Raw genomic sequence first — 13,263 nt, forward strand, 5'->3', positions numbered from 1 at the left:
ACAAAAGGTCCTTTCAGCTAGATAGGACCTAAACCACTCAAGAGCACTGCCGCCAATGCCCACCAATTGCTGCAAACGAGTCAGCAGAATACTGTGATCCACTGTATCAAATGCTGCAGAGTCCAATTTACACGTAAAACAAGAAGATCGAACAAAAGAAATGGTACCAATACTTACAAAATGAGGAACAAAGAGAGAAAAAGGACTAAACAAGATCGAGAGGTCTTGAAAATAACACTTGAACGGAAACAGAAAGCAAGGTCAATAATCTAACTAAGAGTTGGGAATTAAAAACTGGGCAAGGATTTGATTGGGATTAAGGAACAGGTGTGCCTGCTGGAGGTGAATGACTTTCAAATACAGCTGAAGCTGGAATAAAAGCAAAGTGAGACATGACACATTTTTCACAGAAGTAAATATGGATATGGATGCAGCAATTTACGTTTGTGTCACTTTGTTCATTTACGGTCAAAGTCAGCAAAATTACAATCAAAAAAGAATCTTAAGAAAGAAGAGCGTGAGCATTTTAGCTTTGGCCCTTATGTGGAGCAATGGCTTCTACATCGGTTCACAAAGTGTGTGGTTAATGGGTTGTAGCTGGCAGTGGTGAGATAGCAATGGCACTGGTTTTGACAACACTGACTTTATTCGGAATTCCAGAATGACAAGAAGGACTTTTATTCATGTCACTTGTCCCTCTAAATATTAATTATTGTGTGTATGTGTGTGTGTGTGTGCGTGTGTGTGTGTCTCATCTTTACAACATCAAAACATTGGAACACAGACCAAAGGTATGGAAACATATGCGTACACCCATGCACACAGATACAAAAATCAAAAACCCATCTCACCTCTGAACTTCTTGGGGGGGTTGTCCAGATCTCCGGCAGCTGGTTCCACCACACAGCGATCATCCACCAAGCTACACACACACAAACACACGCACACACACACACACACACACACAAAAAGAACTTTTAGCTTTCCAACCGCTATCATGCATGACATCTGGCAAAAGACACCGCAAGAAAGTTTGGTAAAAGAAAAAGTGTATCCCACTAGAGATAGCACGGCTAGCTTTGTCTGTCTAATGAATAAGACAATGCTTGTGCAGTGTGTCTTTTCATTAATAGTGAAAGATTATTATTACAATTTAATTCAACGCGAGAATGAGGATAAAGCAATTAAGACATGTTGAGTGACATTGGTTTTAGTAATGTTTACTGACTATTTCTGCATCAATTATTCATGCAAATCTCTTGTGTGAACAAGCTTCATTTTTTTAAATTGTCCTAAATTTTAATATAGCCCATCCCTAATTTCATTGGCCTCGAGGCTACAATGATAAAATGCTATTGGTTACAAATTATATAGCAGAGCATACACACAAGCATGCACACACAAAAACAAACATAAACAATCTACCCTCACACACACACACACACACACACACGCACACACACATGCAAACATTGATGTGAAGCAGGAACAGGATGTGGTCAGGAGCTTGTCCAAGAGAGATTTCCATTGTGCGTGTGTGTGTGTGTGTGTGTGTGTGTGTGTGTGTGTGTGTGTGTGTGTGTGTGTGTGTGTGTGTGTGTGTGTGTGTGTGTGTGTGTGTGTGGGTGTGTGTGCGTGTGTGTGTGTGTGTGTGTGTGTGTCTGTGTGTGTGTGTACTTGCGACTTGTACCAGTGAATGACGGTTGACTCTACAAAGCAAACATTTATTTAAAAAGTACATTTGTGAACAATATTCTGGCAGTTTGTTGACTCATGTGGTCTAATTAACCTGTCTCACAGGTCTGACTGGTTAACACCTGTGAACGACACATGCTGGAAGTTAACGCTAGTTGGGTTTTTTTTCTAGAAAACAAATTCCAAGGAAGTTTGGGATGTTGGGTAAAACATAAATAGAAAGAGAATGCAATGATTTTCAAATCATGTTCAATGTAAATTAATTGAATACAGGATGAAGACAAGATATTTAATTTTCGAACTGATCAACTTTGTTGTTTTTCGCAAATAATCGTGACCTTTTAGAATTTTACGGCTGTAACATGTTCCCATAAGGTTGATACAGGTGGCAAAAAAGTTCAGAAATGCTCAACAAACAAGTTTGGCACATTCCACAGGTGAACAGGCTAACTTTGAACAGGATGGTGCCATAATCAGATAAAAAGGAGCTTCCCTGAACTGCTCAATCAAAAGCAAAGATGGGTGAGGTTCACATAATTGTTTACAATTGCTTGGGAAAATACTCTAACGGTTTAATTCTCAATCATCTCAACTCAAGTATATTTATGGAGCACTTTAATATGCAAAGTGCTGCATATGGAGCAAATATGTACAACAATAAACATCCATCTATCCATCCATTTTCTGAAACGTTTAATCCTCACAAAGGGCGCGAGGGTGCTGGAGCCTATCCCAGCTGTCTTCGGGCAGAAGGTGTTGGACACCCTAGAACCGGTCACCAGCCAATCGCAGGGCACACAGAGACGAACAACCATTCGCACTCACACTCACACCTTGGGACAATCTTGAGTGTTCAATCAGCCACTCATGCATGTTTTTGGAATGTGGGAGGAAACCAGAGTACCTGGAGAAACCGGAGAAAACCTACCCAAACTCGACACAGATGGGACCCACGACGTCTACACTGTGAGTTCAATGCACTAACCACTGGACCGCCAGGCCGCAATACAACAATAAACAATAAAACAAAGAAATAATAAAAAGGTCAGCACAAAGCACAAAAACAGTAAAACTAAAAATGAGTCATGCTGAGTCAAAAGCCAAAGAATACAAATTAGTTTTGAGATAAGTTTTAAAGATGGGCAGAGAGGGGGCTTGCCGAATGTTCAGTGGGAAGTCATTCCAAAGAGAGTGAGGGCTTGATCTCCTCTGAGCCACTGCTTAGTTCTTGGTACCTCTAATAATGTCTTGTCTGCAGACCTTGAACACTGGGCAGGTGTGTAGGAGTGGAAGTGCTCAGAGAGATACGGTTAACACAATTTAAAGATTTGAAAACAACACCAAACCCAACTCAAAATTGTATCAAAAGCCAGTAAAGCGATGCCAGAGTTGGAGTTACGTGCTCCCTCTTACGAGTACCAGTCAAGAGGAGAGCAGCAGCATTCTGGACCAACTGAAGACGCTTAATGGAGAATCCTCAATCCTGACTGCAAGGTAAAGTGCATTCCAGATATCCAGCCGGGATGTGACAAAGGCAATGAATTACTGTTTCAAAGTGCTCATGTGAAAGGAGAGGTTTTACTTTAGCCAGCTGCCGAATATGAGAGAAGCTGGATTCAGCACCAAATATCCAATTTAAAATCACTGTCCAGTTTAAGATGCAAGTTTGAGACTGTTGGCTTCAGATCAGGAGACAGGGGGCCCAAGTCTACAGGAATGTACAAGGGCCACTGGGACAAAACAACATCACTTCCGTCTTCTATTCAATGAAATTCAAGAAATTGATTCCCTCCAGGCAGGCTCAAGGAGGCCTCAATGAGAGAGTGTCTTTTTTGCTCAGTGAGACAAACAGTAGATCTGACAGTCATTTGTGTATCGGTGTGAGGAAATAACATGTTTCCTTGAGGTGGAACCCAATAGGAGCAGATACAGCGAGAACAGCAGAGGCTCCAGAATTGAACCCTGTGGAACACCACATGACAGTGGAGCAGTACGTGAATCACAGCAGCCAATTCTAACACAAAAGGTTCTGTCAGATAAATAGAATCTAAACCACTCAAGGGCGCTACCGCCAATGCCCACCAAGTGCTGCAAACGAATCAACAGAATTCTGTGATCCACTGTATCATATGCTGCAGATAAAGGCCAGTGTGAAGTAATTTCATGAAAGGCCGAATAGGGTCACAATGAAAGTATTTAAACATTGTCCACCAAATAAAGCATGAAAAAATAATTTATATGTTGTATATTTGACAAAATAGATTTTCCGAAGTTCCAGCCTGCAAATGGAGGAACCAGGAAATGATACGTCACGTGGAGAACAGTGATGGCAGAGCTCCATACAACCGAGATGCAAAGCATTTCAAACAGTGATTCAAACAGCGATCCAAGCGATCGATTGCAAGTGAGTATATCTAAGTTTTTGAAGAGTTGAGGGAAGAAGAGGAGGTTGGAATTTTACATGTTGGACCTTACATGTACGAGCCAGACGCTAATCAGGATGCAAACAATGTGCCCGGACGACCTGACATGGAATGGAGACAAGACCCATCGAGATTACAAGATTGGTAAGATATAGGCTGGTATTATTTTTATGATTTGAAGATGCAGGCATGTGCACATAATTTTATGTTTTTGTCTATCTGATGACATTGTTTAAAAAAAAAACTTCATGTTCAAGCAGTTAGCCTACTCAGTACTTGAGTATTCTTTTTAACAAATCCTTTTTTGACTTTTTTCATGACTTTTTTAAGCTTTTGTACAGTATTCCATCCATATACTCGTATATTTTGAATCAAATGTTTATAAAAAACAACAGAATAATTGATTGATGGGTATAGAATCAGAATCAGAATCAGAATTGTCTTTCTTGACCAAGTATGTAGAAGACACAAGGAATTTGTTTCCGGCATAACACGCCGCATTCGTATCATCACAAACAAGGACATGATAAATAAAAAGTATGGACAAATAAGTATGGCAGGACATTCCGTAATGTAAGTGAACCGTAGTGTGGTGGTATCACCCAGTGACAACTGTGAGCAATACGCTTGTTCAATAAAAATTATGCTCATGGTGTCATCGCTCAGTATTTTACTTTTTTTTTTTTTTTTTAAATTTCAGGTGTACTTGTGGTAAATGCCAGCAAATGCCTACAGCAGTTGAATGTGCTTGCTGCCATGAAATTCAAGAAGTAGTGACTGTATGTCGACAAGGAGAGGAACACTTCAATCAGGTGCTGGACTGCATCACCGACCATCCTGGACTCAATGCTGTGTGCCTAGACCCATATGGATGACAGGTGGGATGGATGACCAACAAGCAGCAGTACAAAGGCAGGGCATTTGATGGGTCACAGGAATCGCTGGTGCTGGAAGTTTCTTGGTCAGGACAACCGTGTTGTGCTCCCAGCACGCACTGTGTCTTGTATCAGGGCACATTTTCCATCAACAGGAGAAGAGGAGTCAGCTGTATTCAAAGGGTTTTCGAGTTTCACAGAGAAATGTTCCAGAACTGTGATTTGGATTGGTTTTAGAGTTGTTAATGTGGACATGTTGTCTATCATAACAAAATACTGTAATAAAAATAAACAAATGAGGACAACTGAATCCAGGGAATTTATTTTTTTTATTTCCTGAGGAATCTAGTCTGGTGCTCGGCCGTAACGGTTGACTTGTCCGGTCTGGTCTGTTCAGTGCTGCTGTCAGAAGTTGCGGGTTGACACACACATCACCAGTTCTGTACTTATTTTGAATGGCAGTCAGTTTCATCACCTCTGACAGGCAGTCATTCACAGTCAACAACAACAACAACAAAAAACATTGGGATGACAAATATTTGGACGACATATGGGTTATCCTCAGTATGTCATGCATCTGCCTGTAATTACTTTTTATTTCATAATTTACCATGTTGCATCCACCAGTATCTTTCTCAGAGAATACCCACCACTCTTATATTTGGGATAAACAATACAGTAGGAGTGTATTCCTTTCTTTGTCACTTTCTGTGGTCTGCCAGCATTTTCATGAAAATGCATAGCAGCAAGAATTATTTTGGAATAGAACAAAAATGCTTATATTTTAAATGTCAAAATGATCATATTTTAAAAAATTGTCAAATTGTGATCAAATAACGTTATATCTCAAAGTTCTACATTTCACTATAGTCTACATTTCATGCATATCAGTTTTCTTTAACACACCTGCTTTTCATTCCTTTGGACGAGAAGTGGTACGTCTTTGGGGCAAAGTGATTCACCACACTGTGAAAAGCTTCGAGACCGTCTGCCCGAGGTGAGCCATCTTCATGACATCGTTGACAAACATGGTCTTTGTCAGGAGTTCCACCACTGCGACATTGACTTCAGTACCTTTAAATGAATTTACAAGGTATGACAATATTTCTATTTTTTAGGGTTAACTAGCAGGAAACATCTAAAAAAATGTTTTTTTAAACCAAAAAAAAAAACTGGTAATAGCCATGCTTTTTCTCTAGTAATTGAAGGATGTAAACAACTATCGTGCATGTTCTGCAGGTGGTCCACACATGCCAGCCACTTCTGCTTCTTTTCCTCCGGTGTCTGGGAGGAAAGTGCACACCAGTACAAATGGCACTTCAAACATTGTACCCAATCCTTCAGGATCAACATGCTCTTCTTTTTGGCCAAGGAGTCCAGTTTCTTGCACATACCTGTATATTTAATATGATATGAAAACTCGTGAAGTGACGTGCATGATATATGACATAATCCCAAAACTAGCGTATTTATAAACATTGAAACACACTAACCTTTAGCAATGTGCCAACAATCATAATAATGGATGACTTGGGTCCAATTCTCCCTGATCCATTTCCCCACCTGGCGATGCCCGTCAGTGATAACAAGTTTTACATTGAAGCCTTCTAACTCCTAACGGCATCTTTTCAGGCCCTCCAGTTCCATTCCATGGCTTCCCCCAGTCTCGTGACTCTAAAGGATAAATTTAATACGCGTCATGAGACTAAAATAATTGGCATGTAATTATGCCGCATATAATCTACAAAGCAGTTCATTTCCTATGGGCTAGTCACACAGTTTTCCAAGAGGACGTGTCATGTTCATTTGTCAACAAAGCGCTGCCAACCTATTTAAATGTACTTCCAGAACAATTTGTCTGACTGCCATTATTACTCATCACTGATATGAATAGCATCGATCGGGGTTTGCCTCGAGCCGAAAACTAATGTCACTATCGTCAGCTTCTCCAGTCTGTTCAACGTTGCTAGCTTCTCGAGTTAGCTTTTGGCTAACGTCGCTGCCTTCTACTGTTCATTCCACAAGAGTTGGCAGCTATACTTTGACAAAATCATCAGCTTGTTTGCCTCAAGCCGAAAACAAACGTCGCTAGCTTCTGTTCAACTTTGCTAGCTTCTCGAGTTAGCTTTCGCTACGTCGCTACCTTCTACTCTTCATTCCACAAGAGTTGCCAGCTATCCCTTGACAAAATCATCATAATTTTTCCAAAAAGCACTTACTTTTTGCAAATCCTTGATCATAAGCAGATCGGTTGAGAAAGCAGTCATCTTTGAAGTGGAGATGGCAGAGAACACTCGTCGATGGCCTGAAATTCATTCGCTTTGTGCGAATAAAAGATGTAATTTACATGCCCTGCTATCCTTCGGCCACTGGTACAACTTTTCTGTCGATTGCGAACAATGCATCGCCACACACCGCCGTGGCATCTTACCAACAAGCAATGCAACAATGCTGTTCAATGGAAGGACTTCCCTCGCAGTTCTCCATGTGACGTCATTTCCGAAGATTGCCGAATAAAAGCATTTTCGTTGTCAAGGGCGTTGCTCAGGATTAAACAAAGAATCTGGAAGGGTTGCGTTAAAAAACTAACGGAAATCTGCCTATAATTGTACAGCCATTGATATTACTCAAAAACATGGTTGGCCAACTTTACTTCACACTTGGTCTTTAAGTCCAATAAAACCAGACACACTCCCGTGTCATTTGCCAGGGGGGAAAGCTGGTAAACAGGCCGAACAGCGGCCCTTCAGGCCCAGAGCTGGACATGCCTGCTTGAGATGGACCCCTCGTCAGAGGAGGCGTGGACGGCAATAATGCAGTGGCGCTATGGGAGAGCCAATGATTGGTATCAAGTATGAGTCGACAGGGTCCAGGGGGTAATGCAGTGGCGCGACAGGAGACCCAATGATTGGTTCCATGCGTTCGGGAACGACGAGCGGTTGAAGCGTGTCTCAGGTCCTGTTTTATATTCACCAGTTGACCGCTACGCTTGCCGTGGCGGCGCTTCCATGAAGGGAGCGTGCAAATTTGGAAGACGTCAGCCAGTATGTCTGCCGAGAATTGAGGCAATGTCTTCTCACCACCACTATGCCCAACTGCAGCCAAACGTCAGACGTATTGTTGAAAAACCAACGATTGGCGATCATAAACCAGTCAAGACTTAGTTCAAATGGCACCAAGCATTGTGAATAGAAAATAAAGCCTAAGTAGCAGGAGCATCGCCACGGACACTGGCGGACAGCACGTCATCTTCAAAGCCCTCAGTGTGACAATATTCAATGACAATATTTCTCAACTTACAATTGCAAACTGCAATTGCAAAGATTTCATCATCTACAGTCCATAATATCATCAAAAGGTTCAAAGAATCAGGATAAATCACTGCATGCAAGATGCAAAGTCAAAAACCACCATTGAATTACCGTGACCTTCGATCCCTCAGGAAGCACTGCATCAAAAACCAACATCAATGTGGAAAACATATAATCGGATGGGCTCAGGAACACCACTCCGTGAGTCGTCACTTTACCGTGGTGGAGGCGTGTGTGTGTCCCAATGATCCTAGAAGCTAAGTTGTCTGGGGCTTTATGCCCCTGGCAGGGTCACCGATGGCAAACAGGTCCTAGGTGAGGGACCAAACAAAGCATGGCTCATAAGCACTTTATGACGAATAAAATAAATGGCACTCCGTTTCCCGGACGCGGGTCACCGGGGCCCCCCTCTGGAGCCAGGCCTGGAGGTGGGGCTCGTTGGCAAGCGCCTGGTAGTCGGGCCTACACCCATGGGGCCCGGCCAGGCACAGCCCGAAGAGGCAACGTGGGTCCCCCTTCCCATGGGCTCACCACCCATGAGAGGGGCCAAAGGGGTCGGGTGCAATGTGAGCTGGGCGGCACCCAAAGGCGGGGACCCTGGCGGTCCGATCCTCGGCTGCAGAAGCTAGCTCTTGGGACATGGAATGTCACCTCTCTGGCAGGGAAGGAGCCCGAGCTGGTGTGTGAGGCAGAGAAGTTCCGACTGGATATAGTCGGACTTGCCTCCACACACAGCCTGGGTTCTGGTACCAGTTCTCTCGAGAGAGGTTGGACTCTCTTCCACTCTGGAGTTGCTCACGGTGAGAGGCGCAGAGCAGGTGTGGGCATACTCATTGCCCCCCGGCTCAGTGCCTGTACATTGGGGTTCACACCGGTAGACGAGAGGGTTGCCTCCCTCCGCCTTCGGGTAGGTGGACGGGTCCTGACTGTTGTTTGTGCATATGTACCAAACAGCAGCTCAGCATACCCACCCTTTTTGGAGTCCTTGGAGGGTGTGCTGGAGAGTACTCCTGCTGGGGACTCCCTTGTTCTGATGGGGGACTTCAATGCTCACGTGGGCAATGACAGTGAGACCTGGAGGGGCGTGATTGGGAGGAACGGCCCCCCAATCAGAACCCGAGCGGTGTTTTGTTATTGGACTTCTGTGCTCGTCACGGATTGTCCATAACGAACACCTTATAAAACATAAGGGTGTCCATATGTGCACTTGGCACCAGGACACGCTAGGCCGCAGTTCGATGATCGACTTTGTAGTTGTATCATCGGATTTTCGGCCGCATGTTCTGGACACTCGGGTGAAGAGAGGGGCGGAGCTGTCAACTGATCACCACCTGGTGGTGAGTAGGCTCCGATGGTGGGGGAAGAGGCCGGTCCGTCCTGGCAGACCCAAACGTATTGTGAGGGTTTGTTGGGAGCGTCTGGCGGAATCCCCTGTCAGAAGGAGTTTCAACTCCCACCTCCGACAGAGCTTTTCCCATGCATGGGTGCTTCGTGGGTATGGTACCGAACCCCCTGATACGGGCGGTTCGGTCACTATACCACCGATGTCAGAGTTTGGTTCGCCTTGCCGGCAGTAAGTCGGAATCGTTTCCAGTGGGGGTAGGACTCCGCCAAGGCTGCCCTTTGTCGCCGATTCTGTTCATAACTTTTATGGACAGAATTTCTAGGCGCAGCCGAAGCGTTGAGGGGTTCCGTTTTAGGGGCCTCAGTATTGCATCCCTGCTTTTTGCAGATGATGTGGTGCTGTTGGCTCCTTCAAACGGGGCTCTCCAACTCTCACTGGAGCGTTTCGCAGTTGAGTGTGAAGCGGTTGGGATGAAGATCAGCACCTCCAAATCTGAAACCATGGTCCTCAGTCAGAAAAGGGTGGAGTGCCCCCTCCGGGTCGGGGAGGAGATCTTGCCCCAAGTGGAGGAGTTCAAGTATCTTGGGGTCTTGTTCACGAGTGGAGGCAGGAGGGAGCGGGAGATCGACAGGCGGATCGGTGCAGCGTCTGCTGTGATGCGGACGTTGTATCGGTCTGTCGTGGTGAAGAAGGAGCTGAGCCAAAGGGCGAAGCTCTCAATTTACCGGTCGATCTACGTTCCAACCCTCATCTATGGTCACAAGCTATGGGTCATGACCGAAAGAACGAGGTCCCGGTTACAAGCGGCCGAAATGAGTTTTCTCCGCAGGGTGTCCGGGCTCTCCCTTAGAGATAAGGTGAGAAGCTCGGTCATCCGGGAGGGGATCAGAGTCGAGCCGCTTCTCCTCCACATCGAGCGGAGCCAGATGAGGTGGCTTGGGCATCTGATTCGGATGCCTCCTGAGCGCCTCCCCGGTGAGGTGTTTCGGTCATGTCCCACCGAGAGGAGACCCCGAGGAAGACCCAGGACACGCTGGAGAGACTATGTCACTCAGCTTGCCTGGGAACGACTCGGGATCCCCCGGGGAGAGCTGGAAGAAGTAGCTAGGGAGAGGGAAGTCTGGGCTTCCCTGCTAAAGCTGTTGCCCCCGCGACCCGGCCCCGGATAAGCGGTAGATGATGGATAGATGGGCTCAGGAACACTTCAGAAAGGCAATGTCCAAAAATACACTTTGGCAGCACATCAGTACATGCAACTTCAAACTCTACTAAACAAAGCAAAAGCTATTCATCAACAACACCCAGAAACGCCGCCGGTGTGTTTCAAGACGAGCTCATCAAAGATAGACTGATGCAAAATGGACAACTGTTCTGCGGTGTGACAAGGAAAAATTTCAAATTCATCCACCCATCCATTCATCCATTTTCAGGTCCGCTTAACCCTCTCAAGGGCCGCTGGGCATGCTGGAGCCTATCTCATCTATCTTTGTGCATGGGGGGGGGGGGGGGGGGTAATACACCCCGAGCTGATCGCAGGACACACATAGACGAACAACCATTCACACTCACAATAATACCTTGGGACAAACTCGACTGTTCTATTAACCTTGCAAGTTTTTGGAATGTGGGAGAAAACCTTAGTATCCGGAGAAAACCCAGGTAGGCACAGGGAGAATATACAAACTCCACACAAGAAGGCCGGAGCCAGAAACAAACCCAGCACCTCTGCACTATAAGGTAATATGGTAACCAATCGACTACGGTGTCACCACGTTTAACATTTTTTTAAATCATGGCTGTGGCCAAAGAGTAAAAGAAAAATCTGGACTTTTTATGGACGCAAAGTTCAAAAGCCAGGATCTGTAATGGTTTGGAGCTGTGTTGGTTCAAATGGCATGGTTAACTTACACATTTGTGAAGGCACCATTAATGCTGAAAGGTACATACAGGTTTTGGTGAAACATATGATGCCATCCAAGCAATGTGTTTTTCATGAACGCCTCTGCTTATTTCAGCAAGGCAATGCCAAACCACATTTTGAACGGGTTACAACAGTGTGGCTTTGTAGCAAAAGAATGTGGGTGCTAGACTGACCTGCCTACAGTCCAGACATGTCTCCCATTAAAAATATGCCATGTGTTATGAAGTCTAGAATACAACAAAAGAGACCTAGGACTGCCGAATAGCTGAAGCTGTACATCAAGCCAGAATGGGACCTACAAAGCTTCAACAATTATTGTCTTCAGTTCCCAAACATTTATTGAATGTTAAAAGAAAATGGTGATGTAACACAGTGGTAAAACAGGCCTGGTTCCAGCTTTTTTGGAGCATGTTGCAGCCATAAAATTGAAAGTTAATCATTATTCACTGAAATCAATGAATCTTATCAGTTTGAACATTAAATATCTTGTCTTCGTAGTGAATTCAATTAAATATAGGTTACACAAGATTTGCAAATCATTGGAATTGGATTTGTTATTGTCAGCATAAATCACAAGGCCTCACACATTAACATAGTGTTTTGCTCAAACAGCTTCTTCCCTCGAGCCAATAACTCCCTAAACAGTCACTGACGTATACTCCACCGCACCAGACACTTCAAAGCGCTCAAGGACATGTGCACAATTGCACACATTTTGTCCGACAAATACTGCCACTGGTCACTTTAAAATGGTTCAATGATTTTCTGCACCAACTGTTCAACTGTTATAGTCTTGTTTTCTACCACTGATCACTTTAGCTCTGCTTGATACTTTGCACATTGTCTCACAGTTGTCATTGGGTGGTACCACCACACAACGGTTCACTTACATTACGGAATGTCCTTCCATACTTAATTTTTCCATACTTATTTGTCATGTCCTTGTTTATGATAATACTAATGCAGCGTGTTATACCGGAGACAAATTCCTTGTGTGTTCTACATACTTGGTCAATAAAGATGATTCTGATTCTGATCATCCCAGTTCGCAAGAAACCAGCAACATTGGAATTGAACGACTATAGGCCTGTCGCTCTGACGTCTGTGGTCATGAAGTCCTTTGAACGCCTTGTGCTGAACCACCTAAAGAACATCACCGGACCCCTGCTGGACCCTCTTCAGTTTGCCTACCGTGCAAACAGGTCTGTGGAGGATGCCGTCAACATAGGGCTGCACTACATCGTCAAGCAGCTCGACAGCACAGGGACCTACGCAAGGATCCTGTTTTGTGGATTTCAGCTCTGCGTTCAACACCATCATCCTCCGGGATGATGAGTTCCGACTCATCATCCCAGAACTCATCACCCCCAAACTTCTCCAACTCGGTGTGTCCCCTATGATTTGCCAGTGGATCCTCAGCTTCCTGACAGGATGAACACAACAAGTGAGGCTGGGAAGAATAACATAATCAACACGCACCACTAGCACTGGAGCCCCACAAGGACGCATCCCCTCTCCACTGCTCTTCTCCCTCTACACGAACGACTGCACCTCAACACACCCAGCTGTCAAACTCATAACGTTCGCAGACAACACCAAAGTCATCGGTCTCATCAAAGAATGTGACAAGTCTGTGTACCGACAAGAAGTGGAGCAGCTGGAGATCTGGTACAGCCAACAGGGCTGTACCAGC

General features: G+C 44.7%; 1 protein-coding gene and 2 long non-coding RNA genes across 7 annotated transcripts in view; 1 reads left to right on the forward strand and 2 right to left on the reverse strand.

Annotated features, from left to right (window-relative positions):
* The window catches only part of itpr3 (inositol 1,4,5-trisphosphate receptor, type 3), a 255,817-nt gene that overhangs the window by 229,494 nt on the left and 13,060 nt on the right, over positions 1-13,263 (reverse strand). For all 3 annotated transcript variants that reach the window (XR_007961438.1, XM_052058664.1, XM_052058663.1), the window contains exon 2: positions 852-922. Coding sequence is in view for 2 of the 3 variants with exons in the window: in XM_052058664.1 (XP_051914624.1) it covers positions 852-922 (71 nt within the window). In the remaining variant the exon portion in view is untranslated. The remainder of the gene's footprint in view (positions 1-851; positions 923-13,263) is intronic.
* LOC127596425 (uncharacterized) lies at positions 3,842-5,303 on the forward strand. Its single transcript, XR_007961453.1, has 2 exons — positions 3,842-4,262; positions 4,819-5,303. It is a non-coding gene; the product is annotated as an uncharacterized LOC127596425 (long non-coding RNA).
* On the reverse strand, positions 4,813-7,980 carry LOC127596423 (uncharacterized). Of its 3 annotated transcripts, none has more exons than XR_007961450.1 (3): positions 6,487-6,803; positions 5,900-6,387; positions 4,813-5,395 (listed from the first exon to the last, which is right to left on the reverse strand). It is a non-coding gene; the product is annotated as an uncharacterized LOC127596423 (long non-coding RNA). The 3 variants fall into 3 exon arrangements; XR_007961451.1 differs by having other exon boundaries at positions 4,813-5,392; positions 6,487-6,802; XR_007961449.1 differs by having other exon boundaries at positions 4,813-6,387; positions 6,487-7,980.

Source organism: Hippocampus zosterae, chromosome 2 (genome assembly GCF_025434085.1).
Source record: "Hippocampus zosterae strain Florida chromosome 2, ASM2543408v3, whole genome shotgun sequence".
NCBI lineage: Eukaryota > Metazoa > Chordata > Actinopteri > Syngnathiformes > Syngnathidae > Hippocampus > Hippocampus zosterae.